This window comes from Marmota monax, unplaced genomic scaffold, assembly GCF_021218885.2.
Source record: "Marmota monax isolate L192 unplaced genomic scaffold, Marmota_monax_Labrador192_F-V1.1 WCK01_AAM20220418_F8-fsc00215, whole genome shotgun sequence".
Lineage (NCBI taxonomy): Eukaryota > Metazoa > Chordata > Mammalia > Rodentia > Sciuridae > Marmota > Marmota monax.
This window is the reverse complement of record NW_026695214.1, coordinates 2,776,211-2,796,700: the sequence shown is the minus strand read 5'-3', so window position 1 is coordinate 2,796,700 and position 20,490 is coordinate 2,776,211. Positions and strand designations below refer to the sequence as shown.

General features: G+C 58.3%; 2 protein-coding genes across 12 annotated transcripts in view; both read right to left on the bottom strand.

Annotated features, from left to right (window-relative positions):
• The window catches only part of LOC124084007 (leukocyte immunoglobulin-like receptor subfamily A member 6), a 54,806-nt gene that overhangs the window by 21,158 nt on the left and 13,158 nt on the right, over nt 1–20,490 (bottom strand). For 6 of the 9 annotated variants that reach the window (XR_009225583.1, XM_058574681.1, XM_058574683.1 and 3 more), the window contains 2 exons: nt 833–1,129; nt 264–566 (listed from right to left, as the gene is read on the bottom strand). Coding sequence is in view for 8 of the 9 variants with exons in the window: in XM_058574681.1 (XP_058430664.1) it covers nt 264–566; nt 833–1,129 (600 nt within the window). In the remaining variant the exon portion in view is untranslated. Of the gene's footprint in view, nt 1–263; nt 567–832; nt 1,130–1,280; nt 1,584–1,720; nt 2,006–2,159; nt 2,196–2,371; nt 2,503–2,653; nt 2,703–20,490 lie in introns of those variants that run through there. The other 3 variants (XM_046430774.2, XM_046430777.2, XM_058574682.1) reach the window with 2 other exon arrangements.
• LOC124084015 (leukocyte immunoglobulin-like receptor subfamily A member 5) lies at nt 11,632–17,164 on the bottom strand. Of its 3 annotated transcripts, XM_046430824.2 has the most exons (9): nt 17,054–17,164; nt 16,843–16,878; nt 16,404–16,688; nt 15,973–16,275; nt 14,611–14,661; nt 14,293–14,343; nt 13,607–13,714; nt 13,393–13,439; nt 11,632–12,572 (listed from the first exon to the last, which is right to left on the bottom strand). In XM_046430824.2, the coding sequence occupies exons 1-9, from the start codon at nt 17,085–17,087 to the stop codon at nt 12,471–12,473; spliced, it is 1,017 nt and encodes a 338-aa protein (XP_046286780.1). In that variant the 5' UTR covers nt 17,088–17,164; the 3' UTR covers nt 11,632–12,470. The 3 variants fall into 3 exon arrangements, with proteins under 3 accessions (XP_046286780.1, XP_046286781.1, XP_046286778.1); XM_046430825.2 differs by lacking the exon at nt 13,393–13,439 and having other exon boundaries at nt 12,548–12,572; XM_046430822.2 differs by lacking the exon at nt 11,632–12,572 and having other exon boundaries at nt 12,582–13,439.

Sequence of the window (20,490 nt, the reverse complement as noted above, 5' to 3'; positions counted from 1 at the left end):
AGGCTGCCCCTGGGGACTGTCTCTGCCCATCCTCCTACACCTGCCTGACTTCCCCAGGACCCTCCTGTGCCCACCTGCACCTTCCTGATTCCAGTGGTGGGTGGGTGCACAGGCTGGAGGACCTCGGTGGCCCCTCTCTGGGGGGTGAGTCCCACTGGCCGACCCTCCCTAGGGCCCCTCACTCCCATCCCACCCAGAGCTGTCCTGGGCAGGGCCCTGAGGGAATCCTTGAGCTCACAGAGGATGGGGTCAGGGTCACTCACCTGAGACCACCAGGTCCAGGGGGGCACTGGGCCGTGACAGCAGGTAGGGGGATGAGCTGTGAGAGCCATAGCACCTGTAGGTCCCCCCGAGGGCTGGGGTCACAGCTCTCATGGAGAACTCTGCCTGGTACCATGGGGCTCGGTACTCTGCTCTCAGACGCAGGGGGGGATCAGCTGTCCCCTCCTTGCACAGGAGGAAAGTGTCCATCTTGACACGTGACTGACACAGCAGGGTCACGTTCTCCCCTGAGGACACTGTGGGACCAGGCTGCACTGAGAGGGAGGGTGTGCCAGGGAGCTGTCCTAGAGAGAGGAAGGAGGGTGAGGGTGGCCCCAGCTTGTTCTGAGTTGAGACCTCCCAGGGCCTCTCTCTGAGGACCCTGTGCTCTCTGTCTGTCTCATTGTCTCTGATTCTTCCTGTCCCTGTGTCCCCCTGCCTCTGTCCTCTCTGCCCCTCCCTGTCTCTCTCCCTCCTGAGACCCCACCTCACCCTGGCCATCACCTCCTGGGGCTCCCCAACAGGGCTGTGCAGAGTCTGGGTCCCTGACTGCACCCTCTGGGCTCCTCACCTGAGACCAGGATGTCCAGGGGGTCACTGGGGGCCGACCACTCAGAGGAGAGGCTGTGTCCACCGTAGCACCTGTACTGACCCCCGTGGGAGCTGCTCACAGGGCCCAGCAGGAAGTCGGCCTGAGAGAGCCCAGCCTGGGGCTGCTGGGCAGGGCGCTGGGGGAGGTCCTGTGCCCCCTCCTTGGACAGAGCGAATCTGTCATAGGTGATGTCTGAGTGACACTGGAGGGTCAGGGTCTCTCCAGGGGCCAGGACAGGGCCCTGCTGGGTCAGGAGGGAGGGCTTCCTGGACACCCCTGGAGGAAGAGGAGTCTGGGCTGAGGGCTGGATCCTGCCAACCCCCTGCCTCCCCCCGTCCTCTCTGCAAGTCACCAACTCACTCCTGGGACTCTACCTGCAATGTCACAGCCTCAGAAAATGATGGAGTGAAAAATGGGAATACCTTACCTGAGACCAGCAGCTCTAGTGGGTCACTGGGTCCTGACCACACCTGGGGTTTGCTCCTGAAATAGCCGTAGCATGTGAATGTCCACCTGTGGCTGGGGTTAATAGGCCCCACTGGGAACTGGGCCTGGACCTGCCCACTGGGGTGTCGCTGTGAGTCCTGGGTCCAGGTGAGGTGGTGTCCTCCTTCCTTGGCAAGAACAAACCTGCCATATCCCTGCCATGAGCCACACTGGAGGGTCACCTTCCCTCGTGAGGTCACCACAGGGCTGGGCAGGGCTGAGAGCCTGGGTTTGCTATAGGTTCCTAGGAGAGAAGGAGGCAGGTGTTCATGGCTCCCTCCTCCCACACCACCCCCAGCTGGGCTGTGAGAGGGACACCTGGGAGCAGACCCCCTCCCTGAGGGCAGAGCCTGGGGCAGGGACCCCTGAGTGTCCTCTCACCTGTCACCACCAGTTCCAGGGGGTCACTGTGCTCTGACCACCCAGCAGGGCTGAGATAGTAGCACTGGTATTTCCCCACATGGAGCTCACTCATGGTGGGGATTTGGAACTTGGCCTTGTTCTTTGGGTCCATCGAAGCACGTTTGCATGTGGGCCTCAAGCTTCTTTCTTTAATGAGACAGTACTTCTGGGCCATCTGTGTCCCCTGACAAGAGATGGTAACTGCCCTCCCCTGGTGGATGACAGGGCCTGGCTCAGCCCAGAGGGTGGGCTTGGGGAGGATCCCTGCAAGAAAACCAGAGGCTGGGTCCTGGCCTGTCCCTACCCCAGGTCCCACTGCCCTACCTTGTCACCACCCTCCGCCCAGGCTGCTCTCTTCTCTCCTGAGACCCCAGGGGCTGAGCCTGGGCAGGACGTGGGCGGCTAGCAGGGCACTCACCTGAAGACCCCCGGGGGCTCTGTTGCAGACTCAGCCCTGGAAGAGAGGTCCCCGTGAGGAGCTGGCATCTCAGTGTTGGGGAGGATTATTGTTCCTTGTGGTCACAGCAGCCATTTGGTATCATATGAGACTAAGACCTGAGGGCTCTCTGTGAACAGGCACCTGGGACCCTCCCCACCCAGCCTGTGTCCCTCCCTCCAACCAACACTGACCGAGGCACAGGAGGACAGGCAGGGTGGACCTCATGCCGCCTGCTCTGAAGACTCCAGCGTCCAGAGAGGAGAGTGCAGGCCCTGCAGGTCAGACAGCACGGAAGTGGTAAGCAGGGGCTGCTGCTGCTCCCCGGTCCCCAGAGCTGAGCACCCACCGGATGGGGTGGGCCCTCCTTGCCCTGACTCTGGTTTTTCCAGGGCAGGGCTCAGGGGGATTCTGCCCTTGGAGACATCTCAGCCAGAGCTGAGGTCCCCCTGACCCTGAGGCCCTTCCATACCGACCTCAATGCTGCCCAGCCAGGCCAGGCCCCAGGCCACACTTGAGTCAGCCACCCCTGTGTGAGGGAGATGTGCGCTTCCCCAGGGGACGTGGTCTGAGACACGTGGGCATGGGAGGACACAGCGTGGGGGACGTCGCTGGGGCAGGTAGCTGCAGGGGGTGGCCAGGGCAGGATCCAGGAGGGCCTCTGCTCATCACCACCTCCCAGAAGACCACGTCATCTTGCCATGGAGGTGGACACTGTCACCACCTGGAGTCTCTTGTAGGAGACCTAGGTCACGGGCAAGGAGACGGTGTCTCGCCCTGCACCATGACCCAGGATGGCCAGTCTCCCTGCCTTGCTGGACAGGCTGCAGCCCCAGGAGGCTTCAGAGTCTTGACCAGGGCTCAGGGGGCCAAGGAGCTGAATTACCTCCAGGTAGTTAGTCCTCCCTAATTTTAGTCTACGTGGCCAATGTGTTCACAGGGAGCCCTGTTGGAGGGCGTGGATGTGGAATACTGAAGACCAGGAACTTGGGGCACTCCTGTAACCCCAGCAGCTCGGAGGCTGAGGCAGGAGGATGACACGTTCAAAGGCAGCCTCCAGCAACTCAGCAAGGCCCTGAGCTAGCTAGTGATTCCTTGTCTCTAGGTAAGATACAAAGGAGGGCTGCGTGTGCCTCAGTGTTCAACCACCCCTGGGTGCAATCCCTGGTACCAAACAAGAAGATGAAAGTTTACTGAAGAATTTGAAGATTGTCTGAGTTTATGCCTCAGACTTCCACAAGCCCTCAGTAGGGTTTAGAGAGAGCCGCAGGATAACGAGGAGCAGGGCAGATGGGTGGTGCGCAGGGGAACCGCCCCGCCCTGTCTGCACCTCACAGTGGAGGCTGGAGTAGCTGGCTCTCTGCTAAGGGACCCTGGGGGTGTATTTTCAGTCCTGGGCACTGAACCCAGGGTCTCTTTACCCTGGAGTTACATCCCAGGCTGCTTATTTTCAATTTGGAGACAGGTCTTGCTACAGTGCCAGGCTGGCCTTGAACTTGTGATCCTCCTGCCTCAGCCTCCTAGTCTCTGGGATGAGGCCCCTGCTGGGACCCTCAGGTTTCAAGGTCCTCCTATAAGTATTCACTCTGCTGTTGTCCCCTTAGAGGCACCCGATGGTTCTAGGAGGAGACAGAGAATCCGGAATCCTCCCAGCCTGGATCCAGGTCCTTCTTGGGCAGCTCTGTGTGCTCAGAGTGGGGGCAGCTGCAGGACTAGGGTGGCAGCTGAGGTGGGGGTCAAGGTGCAGGTCTCACCTCCTGTCCATCATGGGGTCCTCCCTGGGCTCTGGGTCTCAGAGCAGATCTGTTGGGTGCAAAATGCAGAGAGGCCTTGGTGTATCCTCCTGGTCCTCCCATCAAGAGCAGAACAAGGCAGGGGTATTGGTGAGGTCACTCAGCCCTCTCCCCATTAGATGCAGGCAACTAGCCCACCAACGCCAGGCCACCTCCACCTCCCCAGGGTCCCCTCTAAAGCATGGCCCCATCCTACCACATCACCTCTCGGCCATCTCCTGAAGGTCAACAGCCCTGGGCATGAGGATCAGGGAGGTGGGCAGTCAGTTAAGGAATGGGCAGGGGTCCTGGTGTCCACTATGGTCCTCAACACCCCACAGGTCAGCCTGGGGAAGTGGACCTCACCTCTGCACCATTCACCCCATTAGCTCTCATGACCCCGTCCTGGCCCCTTTGGACCTGGGTTTGATGGAACACCAGTGACAGTTAGCACAGAGGACAGTGCCAGGGAGACCAGCTACCCCATGTCCACTGAGGGAGTCAGCTTGGTGGCCATCCTGGAGGACCTGGTGCGTCTGTCACAGCACATCCCTGAGCACCTGTGCTGGTGGCTGTGTGAGGGGACCACAGTGGCCTGCAGCGTGTGCTGGCTCCTGAGTCCCCAGCCCTCACCCCCCAGCCACTCTCTCTATTCCAAGAGGCACCCCCAGGTCCAGGAGCAGTGGGCACCTCTGTGCAATCAGGGAGCCAGGAAGGGACGTGGACGTCTAGCCCAGGTCCACCCACACTCCAAGTGCTCTTTGCTGGTGCCCTGGGAAGAGGCGGAGATTCTGGCCAGAGCAGGAAGGTCGTCCACCTCCTGGGGCTGAGCAGTTCCCTGGGAAAGCACTTGTGTTGGCCAAAACCACAACCTGGGCCTTGAGGATTCAGGTTGTGTTCCTGAATCATGTGGCCCAGACAGAAAGACATGACCCATGCCCACATGGACTCTGCCTTTCCAGGGCTCTGCCTGTCCCTAGTGTTGGCCGTGGCAGGTCACCCTGGGCTCCTCAGGGCATGACCTCAGCTTCCCAGGGCTCCCTCCTCTGGCCTGGGCTCTGGAGGCCCAATGTCTTCAGGGGGGACTTTCCACCATGTCCTCTGCTGCCTCCCCCCCCCAGGGCACAGCAGGGACAGGAGGTGGGTGAATTGGGGCCACACTGGGGCCAGGATGCAGGAGCTGAACAAAGCTGCAAAGTGAGCAGGATGTGGTCACAGGACCTTCACACCCTGCAGGGTTGCTGCCTCCTCCCCACAGCAAGGTGACCAGCTCCTCTCCCCAGCGAGGGCCGGGGGTGGGCAGCTGCAGGTGAGACCTGGGTGCAGCACAGGCCCCTCCCAGGCCGTGCTCGGCCCTCACAGAGCCCCTGGGTGGACACTGCTAGCCCACTGTGGCCATGCAGCACCCACACAGACATTCATCACGTCTCTCCACCTTTCCTGGGTCTATGCAACTTGTCCTGGGCACCAGGCCCCAGGCACATGAACACGGAGTCAGTACTCACACAGGATCGTGTAGAAGTAAAGCAAGTCCTCTACTCCTCACCTGTGTGCTCTTCATCAACAATTCCCGTTTAGCAGAGGCTGGGTGACCTGGGCCTGCCCCACATCCACCGTGTCCTGGGGTCATTTTCACCTTCCCATCACGTTCCCCGTGCACCTGGAGCCCGCCCCTGTGCTCCTGGGTTCAGCTCTGGTCACTCTGTCCTTGACCTTAGTGGGCTTCAGTCCTTTCATCTCTTTCCCGCACCTGGGGCTGACCTCAGGCCCTGCACGAGGACTTGGGTAGGCGAGTGCTCTACCGCGAGCCACGTCCCAGCCCTGTGACTTTTCTCTAAGGTTCCCAGGGTGGCCTCAAACCTGGGATCCTCCTGCTCAGTTTGTACAGCCCCTGGGATTACAGGGGTGACTCATTAGATATTAAACTCATTCACTACTTTCTGTTGATCCATCTGTCCTTTAACTTGCATAAAATGACTAAAACTTATTATCTTAAATGACGATATTGCTGAGATTTGATGCTGATTTGCCGTGTCTTTTACGGTGTTTCTTAGTCAACTGAAGACACACATGATGTTGGGGTTCATCTCGACACAGTCATGCAGGCATGGGAGCTGATTTGCTCCAGTTGAGGCCCCAGCCCTCCCCTTCCCCCTCCTCCTTCTGCCTGTTCCCCTCCTCAACCCTCCTGCCTTCCCTCTGTTTATTTGTAGTGTTTTTAGTTAGTGCTTTATGGATACGCACAGTGTGGGATGCACGGTGGGATGTTCAGCTGTGAACCTGGGAAAGTTGATCCCTTTCACCCACAGTTCTTCCTTTCCCACTCCCTCTCCTCCTCTCCCCTGGTTTCCCGTCAGTTTTCATGGGATCCCCCACCCCTTCTTCTTCTTCTTCTTCTTCTTTTCTCATATTTGGGGTCCAGTTTCTGCATAGAGAGGAAACACTGCCCCTTGGGGTGCAGGAGCCCAGCCCTGGGCAGTGCCAGCCTAAGCTGGCCTCCCGGGAGCAGGGGCAGGGCAGGAGCAGACTCCTGGGCTTCAAGGTGGTGGGGAGTGAAAGCAGGTCCTCTCTGCTGTGGAGGGGACAGTGCTGGGCACCTGCCACTGCAAAGGGGGGAGATTGGATAGAGGGGATGCTGGCCTTTGTCCCTGTCACAATGAGAAAAGGCACCAGCAGTTTGCAACCTTGGGCAGTGGGATCCAGACCACAGGACAATTAGCTGTCTTTCTCCTGATAGCAGGGACAGTGCCCCAGGATCTGCCTCGGGGACACTTCTGCCCAGGGAACCCCACCACAGGACCTGTGCTTGTGGACAGCTTAGATCAGGCTCTGGGCCTCTCTGCAAAGGGGCAGGTGTGGTGACCCGGGCAGTCAGTCCAGCCCAGAGACCACCATCCTGAGCTCCTGGACACAACAGAGACAACCAGCAGACACGGCACCGCCCCAGGGCACCAGCCCCATTCCCAGGGCTGACACGTGAGGACCCGCTGGGGAAGGTCCACAGCAACCAGGGCCATGGCTCCTGAGCCCCAGCACCTCTGGGCGCATTCAAAGCCTCCAAGTGATGGACATCTTGTAAAGGCCCGAATCGCAGGAGACCCAACCAAGGGTCAATGAGAATTTTCTTCACCTTGTCATGGTTCACTACAAACAGCTCTAAAGTCAGCATTGAGGGATTCCCTATAAGAGATCCATATTCAGCTCACCATATCACATGTATTTGAAGTAGGTACGCATGAATTGATACATAAAATGGATATTTGCAAACTGGTATCAGAATCTGATAGATGAAATGGAAGAAAACATAAATGATCGTTCAATGACAATGAAATATCGCAACACTCTAAATTCCATATGTGACATATAGTTTCAATAGGAGTATTTCTGTGCTCCAGGCACAGTGACATGTGCTTAGAGTCCCAGCCACACTGGAGGCTGAGGAAGGAGGACAGCCTCAGCCCAGGAATCCCAGGGCAGCCTGGCCAACATAACAAAGGCCCCACTTAAACAATATCATCTCATAAAAGCGTTGGACAGGATTCAGCCTCCACTCCTGAAGCCACAAGCAGGTTCAGAGAAGAACTTCATAATGGGATATCGTTTGTCATATCACTACATCAGATCGTTGGTTCGAGGTCTTTGGGGATTACATCTGAACCATTAGGAGGGTCCTCCCTATTTCTGTGAGAAATGCCTTTGGGATTCTGATAGCTACGGCCGCGAGTGTGCAGAGACTCTGGGCGTTTCAACAGTCCATGAACAAGGGCTGTCTTTCCGTCTAGCTGCTCCTCCCTCCGTTGCTCTCACCAAGTTGTGCAGTGCACAGTGTGCACACCTCCCACCTTCTGGACCACGTCGGTCCCTGCTGGGTCTCGTCAAGGTGATCTGAGGTGGAGGGCTCCCTTGAGATGGTTCTGGGCGGTTCATTGTTAGGGTTTAGAGACCCTTGTCCTTGACAGTAGCTCCCCTCATGGGTAGGAGGGGACTCTCATTGTGGTTTGATGTGAATTTTGGTAAAAATGAGGGATGTTGAGCATCTTTCCTTTGGGTTTATTAGGCATTTGTGTATTTTCTTTGGAGAAAGGACATTTTTAAGTCCTTTGCTGCCTCTTTGTAGCAGGAGGTTACTGGGGATTGAACCCAGGGGCACTTAACCTCTGAGCCACATCCTCAGGCTTTTTATTTCTTATTTTGAGACAGAGTCTCACCATGTTGCTTAGGGCCTTGCTAAGTTTCTGAGGCTGGCCTTGAAGTTGTGATCCTCCTGCCTCAGCCTCCTGAGCTGCTGGGATTACAGACATGCTCCAGTGCACCCGGCTCTGTTCTTTTGCCATGTTTGCATTGGGATTCTCTTTGTTTGTTTCTTTTTTAGTTTGAGTTTTGTGAGTTATCCATGTATTCGGGGGATTGATTCCTCATTGGTTGTATGATTTGCAAATATTTTCTCCAGTTCTGTGGGAGTCTTCCTTACTCTAGTGGTACTCTTTGTGGGGAGGGTACTGGGGATTGAAACCAGGGGTGCTCTACCACTGAGCTACATCCCCAGGCCCCTTTCTAAATTGAGAGGCAGGACCTCCCAAATGTGCTCAGCTGGCCTCCAACTGTGATCCTCCAGCCTCCGCTCTCCAAGGAGCTGGGACCACAGGGGTGTGCCACTGTGCCCAGTGACGATGTTGTCTCCTCTGCACAAAATCTGAAAGTTTTCATGAAACCCAATTTGTCCACTTCTTTCCTGCTGTTGCCTGGGCCTGCAGGGATTTCCACAGGCCACTGTCCAGCTCAGAGCTGTGGCTTTGCTGTCTGTGCGTCTGGAGGTTGGTCGCACATTCAGGACCCACAGCACTTCTCACCCTCCCTCCCGTGTCAGAGATGGTCCAGGCCCCAGTGGACCCTCAAGTGCAGGCAAAGCACGGCCTCCAGGAAGGGCTGAGGGCCATGCTGTCCCTGGCCGGTTCACCCACTCACTACACAACTGCCGTGCAAATGTCACCAATGAAATGAACTGAGGATCCCTGTCCTGCACACGCCATGGAATGAAAAGTAGTAGCTTTTGTGAGTGTTCACAGTACTGTCCTGTGTAGATCTCTCCATGACCTTCTCATCACTCTTCTTTAATGTGTGTGTGTGTGTGTGTGTGTCACAGCAGGTGCTCAGCTATGGTATGAACTTCATGGAGGTAAGCTTGTTTCTATTTTCATAAATAAACAACTAACAAAAATTACTCTAACACATTGGCTGACGAATATTTTAATTCCATATTGTTTGTGGCGAGATGAACGTGAAACACTTCCATCCCTAGGATTCTACTGACCAGTCCTTGACCACCACAGAGTCTCCTGGGCATTGGAATTGCAAAGGGCTAACCAAGACCCAGGAGGAAACATCTGGTAACTCAGATTCCTCTGACATTGTCTGATGGGTCAGAAGAATCATTTCTTCCTCTGTCTCCCTCCCTCCCCTCCCTCCTTCTCCCTCTCTCTCTGTCTCCCTCCCTCTCATTTTCTCTCTCCCTCTTGCTCTCTCCCTCTCTCTCTCTCTCCCCCTCCCACTCTCAAACTCTCCCTCCCTCTCTCCCTCCCTCTCTCTCTCCCTCTCCCTCCCTCTCTCCTCCCTGTCTGTCTCTCTGTTTTTAAGGTGGCTGTTTAAGTCACCTTTTGCATCACTGTAACAAAGACCTGACATGAACAATTAGAGGAGGAGAAGACTATTTGGCTCACAGTGTCCGAGGCCTCAGTTCCCAGTGGCCAACCCCACTGCTCTAGGCCCCAGAGGAGGAGGGCATCATGGCAGAAGGGCCTGGGGCAGGAAGGCAGCTCAGGACGCAGCAACAAAGCAGCAGACACAGCGTCTGCCCACCAGGGACCAGACAGAAACCCACAGGACAGCCCCAGGGACCCCTCCTCCAGCTGTGCCAACCTGCCCACAGTTATTGCCCAGTTACCAGTCAGGGCATTAAGCCTGGGATCAAGTTACCAGGTGCCACAGGACTCCTCCCCTGATCATGTCACCTCTGAAAGCTATTGCATTGTGTCCTACGTGAGCTTCTGGGGACAAGTCACATGTAAACCATGACAGGTGCTGACATTCTTGACTTTAGTCTTAAGAACAGGCTGTGTATGCTCATTCTGGAGACTAAGAGGTGTAACAGGCCGACCACCAAGAAGGAGGCTGGGGCCTGGGACAGGGGAAGAGAGTTTCTTGATCCTGGGCTGAGACCAAGACTGAACCCGGGAAAATATAAGAGTCAAACAGACTTAGAACATTCTTTATATCTGCTGTTTGAAAATGATTCCTGCTAAGTGTGAATGTGGTACATCAAGAGAAATAAGCCTGGGAGGTTAGGACACAGGGGTGTATGGCTTTGTGTTCTAAGGACTCCAACTGTGAGGTTTTCTTGTAGGATCCCTACATTTATTTCTTAATAAATGAAAAATTAAGTTTGGGTGATTTTAGGCACTTAATTCATGGACCTAGTAAGTAAAAATGTAGTATCAGAAAGACCAGTAGGAAATTTAGAGATCCTCATTGTTATACAAATTTACATATAAGAGAAAGTGAGGGGAAAGGGGAAAAAAACAAGGGGGAAAATAAATTGCAGTAGATGGGGTAGAGAGAGAAGATGGGAGGGGAGGGGAGGGGAGGGGAGGGGAGGGGGGATAGTAGAGGATAGGAAGGGCAGGAGAATACCACAGACACTAGTATGGCAGTATGTAAAAACGTGGATGTGTAACCAATGTGATTGTGCAATGTGTATTCGGGGTAAAAATGGGAGTTCATAACCCACTGGAATCTAATGTATGAAATATGATATGTCAAGAGCTTTGTCATGTTTTGAACAACTAATAATAAAAATTAAAAAGAAAAGAAAAGTTAGAGAATAAAGGGAATCGTCACTAAGTCAAGAGAAGGTAAAGAAGAAGGGGAAGAGGAATAATGATTATAGTACACAGTAGTGGCAGGGAGGAGGAGGAGGGGAGGGGGAGAGGAAGGGAAGGGGAGGGGGAGGGGAGTTAAGGGGAGGAGGAGGGCAGGGGGAGGAGGGAAGGAGGAGGGACAGAGAATAAGGGGAAGGAGGCAATGGAGGAGGGAGGGGAGGAAGGAGGAGGAGGAAGAGGAGAGGGAGGAGGGAAGGAGGGGAAGAGGAAAAGAGGAGGAGAAGGAAGGAGGAGGGCCCTAGAGACAGGGAGGAGGTGCAGGAGGAGGAGGGGAGGAAGGAGGAGGAGAGAGAAGAGGAGGAGGGAGAGTAGGAAAAGTAGGAGGGAGGTAAGGGGAGGAGAGGGACCCGGAGGGGAGGGAACCAGGAGAAGAAGTAAAAGAGGAGGAAATGGAGGAGGGGAAGGGAGGTTAGAAGGAGGAGGGGAAGGAAGGAGGAAGGAAGGATCCTAAAAAAAGGATGAGGAGGAGGAGGAGGAAGGACAGAGAGGGAGAGGAGGAGAAGGTGAAGACTGAGAGGAAAAGAGGAGGAATAGGAGGAGGAGGAGGAGGAGGAGGAGGAGGAGGACAGGGCAGTGGGAGCACCTGGAGGGGGGTTCTCTGAGGACCCTGAGGACAAGGAGGTGTGAGCTGGGGACCCCCCCTCCGTCCCTGGGAGCTGGGTGAGTGAGGACCCCCTGCCGTCTGTCTTTCCCCTCCAGGTCTCCATGCCCCTGGGTGTGGGTGCCCCTCGCCCACCCCTGCCCTCCCTGTCCCTCCCTCTGGTCCTCTGTCTCTAGGTCCCCAGCTCTGCTCCCACTGGGCTCCTGGGTGGCTCCAGGTCTGCGCTCCCCTTTCCACAGACCCTTCCCTGAGGTGGGCAGGGGACCCCTGCAGGCTGCCACTCAGCCCAGGTCATGCTGCTGCACAGAGGGGTCCCAGCCGGGTGTGAAAATCAGCAGGAAGGCAGGTGACATGGGGCTCCCCAGGGTCACCCCAGCACATTTTGAACTTTATTGTAAGTTTCCTTTGATCAAAGTCACTTCGTTTCTGTGCGTCATCAGCGGGATGCACTTTCCCATCACACATTTGCTCACTTGCCTTGTGACTCCTCTCCCCTTGCCTGTTGGTGACTAGGAGAATAAAATGGCCAAACGTGGCACGTGGTTGGGGACCAGTTATTGTGACTGGGAATCAGGTGACGTCCAGCAGGTCGCAGATGCTCCTGGCCATGCATGTCAGGCCCCAAGCTGGCCGTGACACCTAGCTGCATGTCCATGGGCTGTCTTGTGCCTGCTGGGGTCCCCGTGTCCCTGTCCTTGCAGCGTGGGATCTGAGTGGTGTCCTGGGCTAGTGGAAGGCCAGGGTGGTGTAGACACTGGGCGCAGTGGGAGGCTCCTGTCCCTGAGAGGAAGGAGGACTGGCTGTCTCCTTGAGCTTGAGGTAATTCAGCTGGGCGTAGGTCACATTCTGGGGGGCACCAGATGCAGCCACCTGGAGTGAGGGCAGAGTGGTGACAGGTGAGGCTGGTGTCTGGGGAGCCTGGGCCCTGGAGGGGACAGGACCCACATGACACCCTTCAGGCTGTCCTCTCCCTCTAATGTGTCCTTCATGACCAGGAATGGCCGTGACTCAGGGGATAAGTGGACACTCCACAATGGCCCTGATTCTGGGCACAGGTGACAGCCCAGGGGTCTTCATCTGCAGGGCTCTATGGAGAGGACAGAGGCAGGTGATTCCTGAGTCCACTCTGGCTGTGCCCCTCACCTCCCACAGGGAGCTGGAGGGACCTGCAGCCAGCAGTCAGCTCTCCACGCCCAGCAGAACTTCCAGGGGCTTCTCAGGCTCTGCCAGAGCAGAGGCACCTGCAGGACTAACCCCTGCCCACCTCTGTCCTGCCACCTGTCACAGCTGCTCCTCCTGCATCGCCTGCAGCCACCTGGACTCGTGCCTGCTGGACAGGTCAGCCTGTGCCCACTGGCCTCACACTGCTGCTCCCTTGGCAGGACCCTCTTCCTGAGATGCTCTCAGGCCTGTCCCTGTGGTGAGGGCTCTGGCCAGGGTCCTCCCCAGGGAACCCTCCTTGACTGTCCAGTTACCCCTCCTGCTCCTGCCCATGGCCCTCCGCCCACCTGGCTCTGTCCTGGGTTCACAGCCCTCTCCCTGCCCGGTCTCCCCACGCCTTTCTGCCTCTGCCCCGTCTGTCTGTCCCGGGGCTGTCCTGTGTCTGAGCACCAGACTGTGTTTGCTGCTGCTGTCCCCAGCCCCCAGTAGAGCCTTGCCAACAGCAAACCCCCAGGAGTCGGCCATCTGTGTGGCTGGGAGGGGCCAGTGCAGGGCAGGGCTGTGGCCAGGTCCACCTCCTACTCAGGAGCAGGGGCAGTGAGCTCAGCAGGGGAGGAGGCAGAGGAGAGAGGCCAGCGCCCAGGCCTCAGGGCAGGAGGCCGACCAGAGCCCATCAGCACAATCAGCTGGGAGGAGAGAGGAGGGCAGCGGGCACAGAGAGGAGGGCGGGGGAGAGGACGGGTCACCTGGTGGCCTTGGGTGGCCTCTGGGGAGGTGACAGCAGTGCTGAGCCCTGTGTGACGAGAAGAAGGCAGACCTGTGAGGCCACCACGGGCTCTTGCTGGGCCTCCTGGGTGGTCCTGCTGCTCAGGGTGACAACCAGGGCTTCCCATCTGTGTGCCCTGAGCAAAACTGGCTAATTCCCCTGGGACGCCACCACGTCTCCCCCTCCCCACTCACCTGCCTTCCTGCATTGTCCCCGACACTGGTGTCCCAGGAGGAGGAAGAGGAGCAGCAGGAGGAGGGGAACCGAGACCCCCACCAGAATCTTCAGACTCCTTCCCAGTCCTGGGCACAGGTGTGGACGAGGAGCCACGCTGCTTACCTGAGCACCTACTGTGTGCCACCCTGCTGGTCTTTCCACCTGTCACCTCCAGCCCTGTCACTCAGGCACCATGGCCCTGCCACCCACTCCCCAGGCACAGATGAGGAACCTGAGGCTCAGAGGGGGGTCCCCTGCCCAATCACCCAGCAGGAAGCAGCAGAGCGGGGCCTGAACTGGGGGAGTCTGACTCCCAGTCTCCTTCTCTCCACCAGAGCTCAGCCCTGAGCTGGAGGGAAAGAGCCCAACACCCCGATGGCCCTGAGCCCCTCCCCTGCTCAGTCACTGTCACTGCACAGAGGGGACAGAGCCCTGCAGATTCAGGTCCTGGAGGCTTCCCTGGAGGCCCCTCTCCCAGCAGGGCACAGCCAAGGTCAGCCCTGAGAGGCACTTGAAGGTCAGGGCCAGGCCTCTCCTCTGCCCTGGGAGAAACTGAGGCCCAGAGGGGAGGGGCTGGTCCCCGTCAGCATCTCCAGAGGGGGCTGCTCCCCCTCAGCTCAGCCCCTGCCCTGGACCCCACCTCCCACCAGAGCCCCTCACTCACCACTCTGGGGTCCTGGGTCCGTGGGGGTGAGGGGCTGGTCCTCAGGGCCTCCTGGGGTGGGTGGGAGGTGAGGGCTGGGCTGCCTGCCCCCCACTTCAGCTGGCTGCTCCTCCCCAGGCTGGGCCCAGAGTCTCCTCTGCCTGGACCTCCCCCTCACACCTCCCAGCCCTGAGCCCCAGGGCCTGGGGTCCCTGACCATTCTCTGCAGTGCCCTGGACACAGCTTGGCTAAGTTTGTAACTGGACTTTGCAGCTCAGAGTGATTCTTGGTTGCCCAAGAATGCAGGACACTGTCTGCACAGAGGCCCCTGAGACTCACCAGCTGGTGACCTGGGTCCTGAGGGTGGGGGGCTGGGTCCCCCAGAGGGTCCTGGGAATGAGGAGAACAGGAGGGTGAGGGGTGCAGGCTGCCCCTGGGGACTGTCTCTGCCCATCCTCCTACACCTGCCTGGCCTCCCCAGGACCCTCCTGTGCCCACCTGCACCTTCCTGATTCCAGTGGTGGGTGGGTGCACAGGCTGGAGGACCCCGTTGGCCCCTCCTCTCTGAGGGGTGAGTCCCACTGGCCGACCCTTCCTAGGGCCCCTCACTCCCATCCCACCCAGAGCTGTCCTGGGCAGGGCCCTGAGGGAATCCTTGAGGTCACAGAGGATGGGTTCAGGTCACTCCCATGAGATCACCAGGTCCAGGGGGGCACTGGGCCGTGACAGCAGGTAGGGGGATGAGCTGCGAGAGCCATAGCACCTGTAGGTCCCCCCGAGGGCTGGGGTCACAGCTCTCATGGAGAACTCTGCCTGGTACCGTGGGGCTCGGTACTCTGCTCTCAGACGCAGGGGGGGATCAGCTGCCCCCTCCTTGCACAGGAGGAAAGTGTCCATCTTGACACGTGACTGACAGAGCAGGGTCACGTTCTCCCCTGAGGACACTGTGGGACCAGGCTGCACTGAGAGGGAGGGTGTGACAGGGTGCTGTCCCAGAGAAAGGAAGGAGGGTGAGGGTGGCCCCAGCTTGTTCTGAGCTGAGACCTCCCCAGGGCCTCTCTCTGAGGACCCTGTGCTCTCTGTCTGTCTCATTGTCTCTGATTCTTCCTGTCCCTGTGTCCCCCTGTCTCTGTCCTCTCTGCCCCTCCCTGTCTCTCTCCCTCCTGAGACCCCACCTCACCCTGGCCATCACCTCCTGGGGCTCCCCAACAGGGCTGTGCAGAGGCTGGGTCCCTAACAGCACCTTCTGGGATCCTCACATGTGACCACAATGTTAAGGGGGTCATTGGGGGCTGACCACTCAGAGGAGAGGCTGTGTCCACCATAGCATCTGAAACAACCCCTGTGTGGGCTGCTCACAGGGCCCAGCAGGAAGTCGGCCTGAGAGAGCCCAGCCTGGGGCTGCTGGGCAGGGCGCTGGGGGAGGTCCTGTGCCCCTTGTTGGACAGAGCATATCGGTCATAGCCAATGTCAGTGTGACACTGAGGGCCAGGTTCTCTCCAGGGGCAGGACAGGGCAATGCTGGACAGAAGGGAGGGCTTCCTGGACACCCCTGGAGGAAGAGGAGCCTGGGCTGAGGGCTGGACCCTGCCAACCCCCTGCCTACCCCGTCCTGCCTGCAGGTCACCCTCTCACACAATGTCTCTGCCCACAAGGTCGCAGCCTCACCAAATATTGGAATGAAAGATGGGAATTCCTTACCTGAGACCAGGAGGTCCAGGGGGTCACTGGGAATTGACCACACCTGGGGTTTGCTCCTATCATAGCCATAACATGCGAATGTCCACCTGTCGGTGAGGTTAACAGGCCCCAATGGAAACTGGGCCTGGAACTGCCCACTGGGTTTTTGCTGTGCGTCCAGGGTCCAGGTGAGGTGGTGTTCTCCTTCCTTCGTCAAAATGAAGCCGTCAAACTCCTTCCATGAGCCACACTGGAGGGTCACCTTCCCTCCTGAGGTCACCACAGGGCTGGGCAGGGCTGAGAGGCTGGGTTTGCTGTAGAATCCTAGGAGAGAACGAGGCAGGTGTTCATGGCTCCCTCCTCCCCCATTAATGGGCTGTGAGACGGACACCCTGGGAGCAGACCCCTTTCCTTAGGCAGAGCAGGGGCCGGACCCCTGAGTGTCCACTCACCTGTCACCACCAGCTCTAGGCGTTCACTGCGTTGTAGTGAGCCAGCAGGGCTCTGATAGTAGCATTGATACCCTCCTGCATCCTGCGCAGTCATGGTGGGGATGGGGAACATGGCCCTGTTCCCTGGACCCTGTAAGGGTCTTCTGCATGTGGGGCTCCACGTCCTTTCCATAATGAGACAGTACTCTTGGGCGTCCAGTGATCCCTGACACCAGAGGGTCACTGACCTTCCACGGGGAATGACAGGGCCTGGTTCTGCCCACAGAATGGGCTTAGGGAGGGTCCCTGCAAGAAAACCAGAGGCTGGGTCCTGGCCTGTCCCTACCCCAGGTCCCACTGCCCTACCTTGTCACCACCCTCCGCCCAGGCTGCTCTCTTCTCTCCTGAGACCCCAGGGTTTGAGCCTGGGCAGGACGTGGGCGGCTAGCAGGGCACTCACCTGAAGACCCCCGGGGGCTCTGTTGCAGACTCAGCCCTGGAAGAGAGGTCCCCGTGAGGAGCTGGCATCTCAGTGTTGGGGAGGATTATTGTTCCTTGTGCTCACAGCAGCCATTTGGTACCATATGAGACTAAGACCTGAGGGCTCTCTGTGAACAGGCACCTGGGACCCTCCCCACCCAGCCTGTGTCCCTCCCTCCACCAACACTGACCGAGGCACAGGAGGACAGGCAGGGTGGACCTCATGCCGCCTGCTCTGAAGACTCCAGCGTCCAGAGAGGAGAGTGCAGGCCCTGCAGGTCAGACAGCACGGAAGTGGTAAGCAGGGGCTGCTGCTGACCTCTGGTCCCCATAGGTGTGCTCCCACCAGATGGGGACGGCCCCTCTTGGCCCATCTCTGGTTTCCTAAAGGCAGGGTTGAGGGCTTTCCGCCCCTTGGGAACATCTCAGCACAGATCTGAGGTCCCCCCTGAACCTGAGGCCCTTCTGTACTGACATGAATGCTGCCCGGCCAGGTCAGGGCCCAGGCCCCACCAGAGTCGGCCCCACATAGGCTGACTCCAACCCATTATTAAGTCCTCAGAGGATCCAGGAAGGGAATGTGGGGGTCACTGCTAGACCAGGTGAAACATGACCAGCTACTGGGCAGGTGGGTGCCAGGCTCCAGAGGTCCAGCATGGTGGAGGCCTGCACCCTGTCATCTGGGAGCTGGACCAGCTGAAGGAGCTCAGGGCTCTTTCCCAGTGCAGCCCACCATGGCGCAGCCTGTGCAGGAGCACACCCCTCCCTCAGCAGCTCTGGTCTATTTAAGTTGATGGTCTCTGGTGTTTTGTTGCAGTAGCGCAGAGCTGACTGACACAGCAGCTGAAAGGAGCGAGCCCTCCTCCCTGCACCAGGTCTCAGTGCTGCATGTGAAATGGTCTGTTCTGGGGTGTGGGGGAAGAGGCGTCCCATCTGCTCTGGGGTCCATGCTCCAGCCTGTCCCACCATCAACAGAGCGGCCTGGCTGAGAGCTGAGGTGGGCGTCACCACCCCTGAGCCTGGCTTCCTTGTAGGAAAATGCTCTTCAGCCTAAACTGGATGCTCCACACTGTGCCAGGTGGGGGGGACCCTCCTGTGGGGCCTCGGGAGCTCTACCTGGCTCATCACTTCCTGTGTGTCCTGGCTGCAGGGTCCGCACAGCAGGGAGGGGACGGCTGAGGTGAGACTGCACAGGGGAAGGAGGCCACAGGACTAGGGTGGCAGCTGAGGTGAGGGCTGCAGATGTCACCTCCTGTCCTTCACGGGGTCCTCCCTGGCCTCTGGGTCTTCAAGGCAGATGTGTGGGGTGAAGGGGGAGCCAGGCCCTTAGCATGTTCTCCTGGTCCTCCATCAGGACCAGAATGGGGCAGGGGTGTGCCTGAGGTTGCTCAGCCCTCCCCCCCCCAGATCCTGACAACTTACCCCACATCCCTCAGGCCAACCTCCACCTCCCCATTGTCCCCTCTAATCCATGCCCCATCCTGCCACATTGCCCATAGACCATCTCCTTTTGCAGGTCAGCAACCCTGGGCCTGAGGAGCATTAGGGTGGGCAGCCAGTTAAGAGAAGTCCAGGGGTCCTGGTGTCCACCATGGTCCTCAACACCCCACAGGTCAGCCTGGGGAAGTGGACCTCACCTCTGCACCATTCACCCATTAGCTCTCATGACCCCGTCCTGGCCCCTTTGGACCTGGGTTTGATGGAACACCAGTGACAGTTAGCACAGAGGACAGTGCCAGGGAGACCAGCTACCCCACGTCCACTGAGGGAGTCAGCTTGGGGGCCATCCTGGAGGACCTGGTGCTTCTGTCACAGCACACCCCTGAGCACCTGTGCTGGTGGCTGTGTGAGGGGACCACAGTGGCCTGCAGCGTGTGCTGGCTCCTGAGTCCCCAGCCCTCACCCCCCCGGCCATTCTCTCTATTCCAAGATGCACCCCCAGGTCCAGGAGCAGTGGGCACCTCTGTGCAATCAGGGAGCCAGGAAGGGACGTGGACGTCTAGCCCAGGTCCACCCACACTCCAAGTGCTCTTTGCTGCTGCCCTGGGAAGAGCTCCAGGGTTCTCTGTGTGAGGAGCTCTGCGAGGGTGAGTCCTGGTGAGGAACCACTCACTGCAGGTGCCCAAGGGCCAGGTGACAGGCTCATGGGAGCTGTTGGGAAAGGTCCCCTCCGGAGCTCAGGAGGAGGCCCCACCTCCTTGGAGTAGCTCCCCCAGGACACCCTGAGGCTGGCGTGGACGGTGCAGGGTCAGAGCCTGTGAATTCTGATAGAAGACCAGGAACCAGCAAAAGCCCTAGAGTGACATCCCCAGATCAAGCAAAACAAGACAAAATTGAAGCCCATTTAAAATTCTTCTTCATTAGAAAGTTCTGCAAGGTCTGGAGGTCACTTGCTGCTGGCCAGTCCCTCTGACTGCACCAGGGGCACTCTTAGCTCAGCCCCCTGTCAGGTGGAGACCCTCGGGCAATGCCTGGTCCCCAGGGGTCCCTGTGTCCAGCACTGGAGCCTCCCTGCTCACCAGGTGACCAGCCCACCCTGGAGACCCCAGAACGTGAACACCTCAGACTTTTGCAGATCTGGCTGAGGCCAAGGAGGTGTCCAGGCAGGTCTAAGAGGAGAGTGGGAGCATCAGTGTCCAGTGTCCTTTTCCTTTGCTACCAGAGGACCCAGAGCACCCCACACCTCCTACCTGGGAGAAACCCTCTTGTTTTGCCAAAACCACAATCTGCGACTGGGAGGATCCTCATGTGTCCCTACATCAGGTGGCTTAGATGGAGCACTTGTGGGACAACCACACAGAGGTGACCATGTGGACTCTGCCCTCCCAGGGCTCTGCCTGTCCCTAGTGTTGGCCGTGGCAGGTCACCCTGGGCTCCTCAGGGCATGACCTCAGCTTCCCAGGGCTCCCTCCTCTGGCCTGGGCTCTGGAGGCCCAATGTCTTCAGGGGGGACTTTCCACCATGTCCTCTGCTGCCTCCCCCCCCAGGGCACAGCAGGGACAGGAGGTGGGTGAATTGGGGCCACACTGGGGCCAGGATGCAGGAGATGAGCCATGAGCAGGATGTGGTCACAGGACCTTCACACCCTGCAGGGTTGCTGCCTCCTCCCCACAGCAAGGTGACCAGCTCCTCTCCCCAGCAAGGGCCGGGGGTGGGCAGCTGCAGATGAGGCCTGGGTGCAACCACAGCCCTGCAAGGCCCCGCTCCACCTCCTGCTGCCTGCCCCTGTGTGCACACTGCAGGCTCCACGTGGCCACTTACGTCCAAGGAGACATTTCAATATGTCTCAGCACCTCTCTTGGTCTGTGGGATCAATGGATTCCCTGCCACAGCCCAAGGTGACGAGGGTGCTCCTATGGAGCATGAACAGGTCCCTGGGTGCTCTGTGCTCCTGCTCCTGTCGTGTCCCACAAGGTGTCCAGGTCAGCAGAGGTGGGGGTCCTTGACCTGCTTTGCATCCTGGGCGTTCACTGTCACAGGTCCTTCCCTTTCCCATAATCTGGGAGCACGTCCCTGTTCAAGTGACTCTGCCTTCTTTACCTTCATGTCCTCTCATTCCTTTGATATCTTTTGTTTGTTTATTCTGATTCCTTTGTGGCCCTGAAAGTGGACCCAGGCCCTAGGGGTG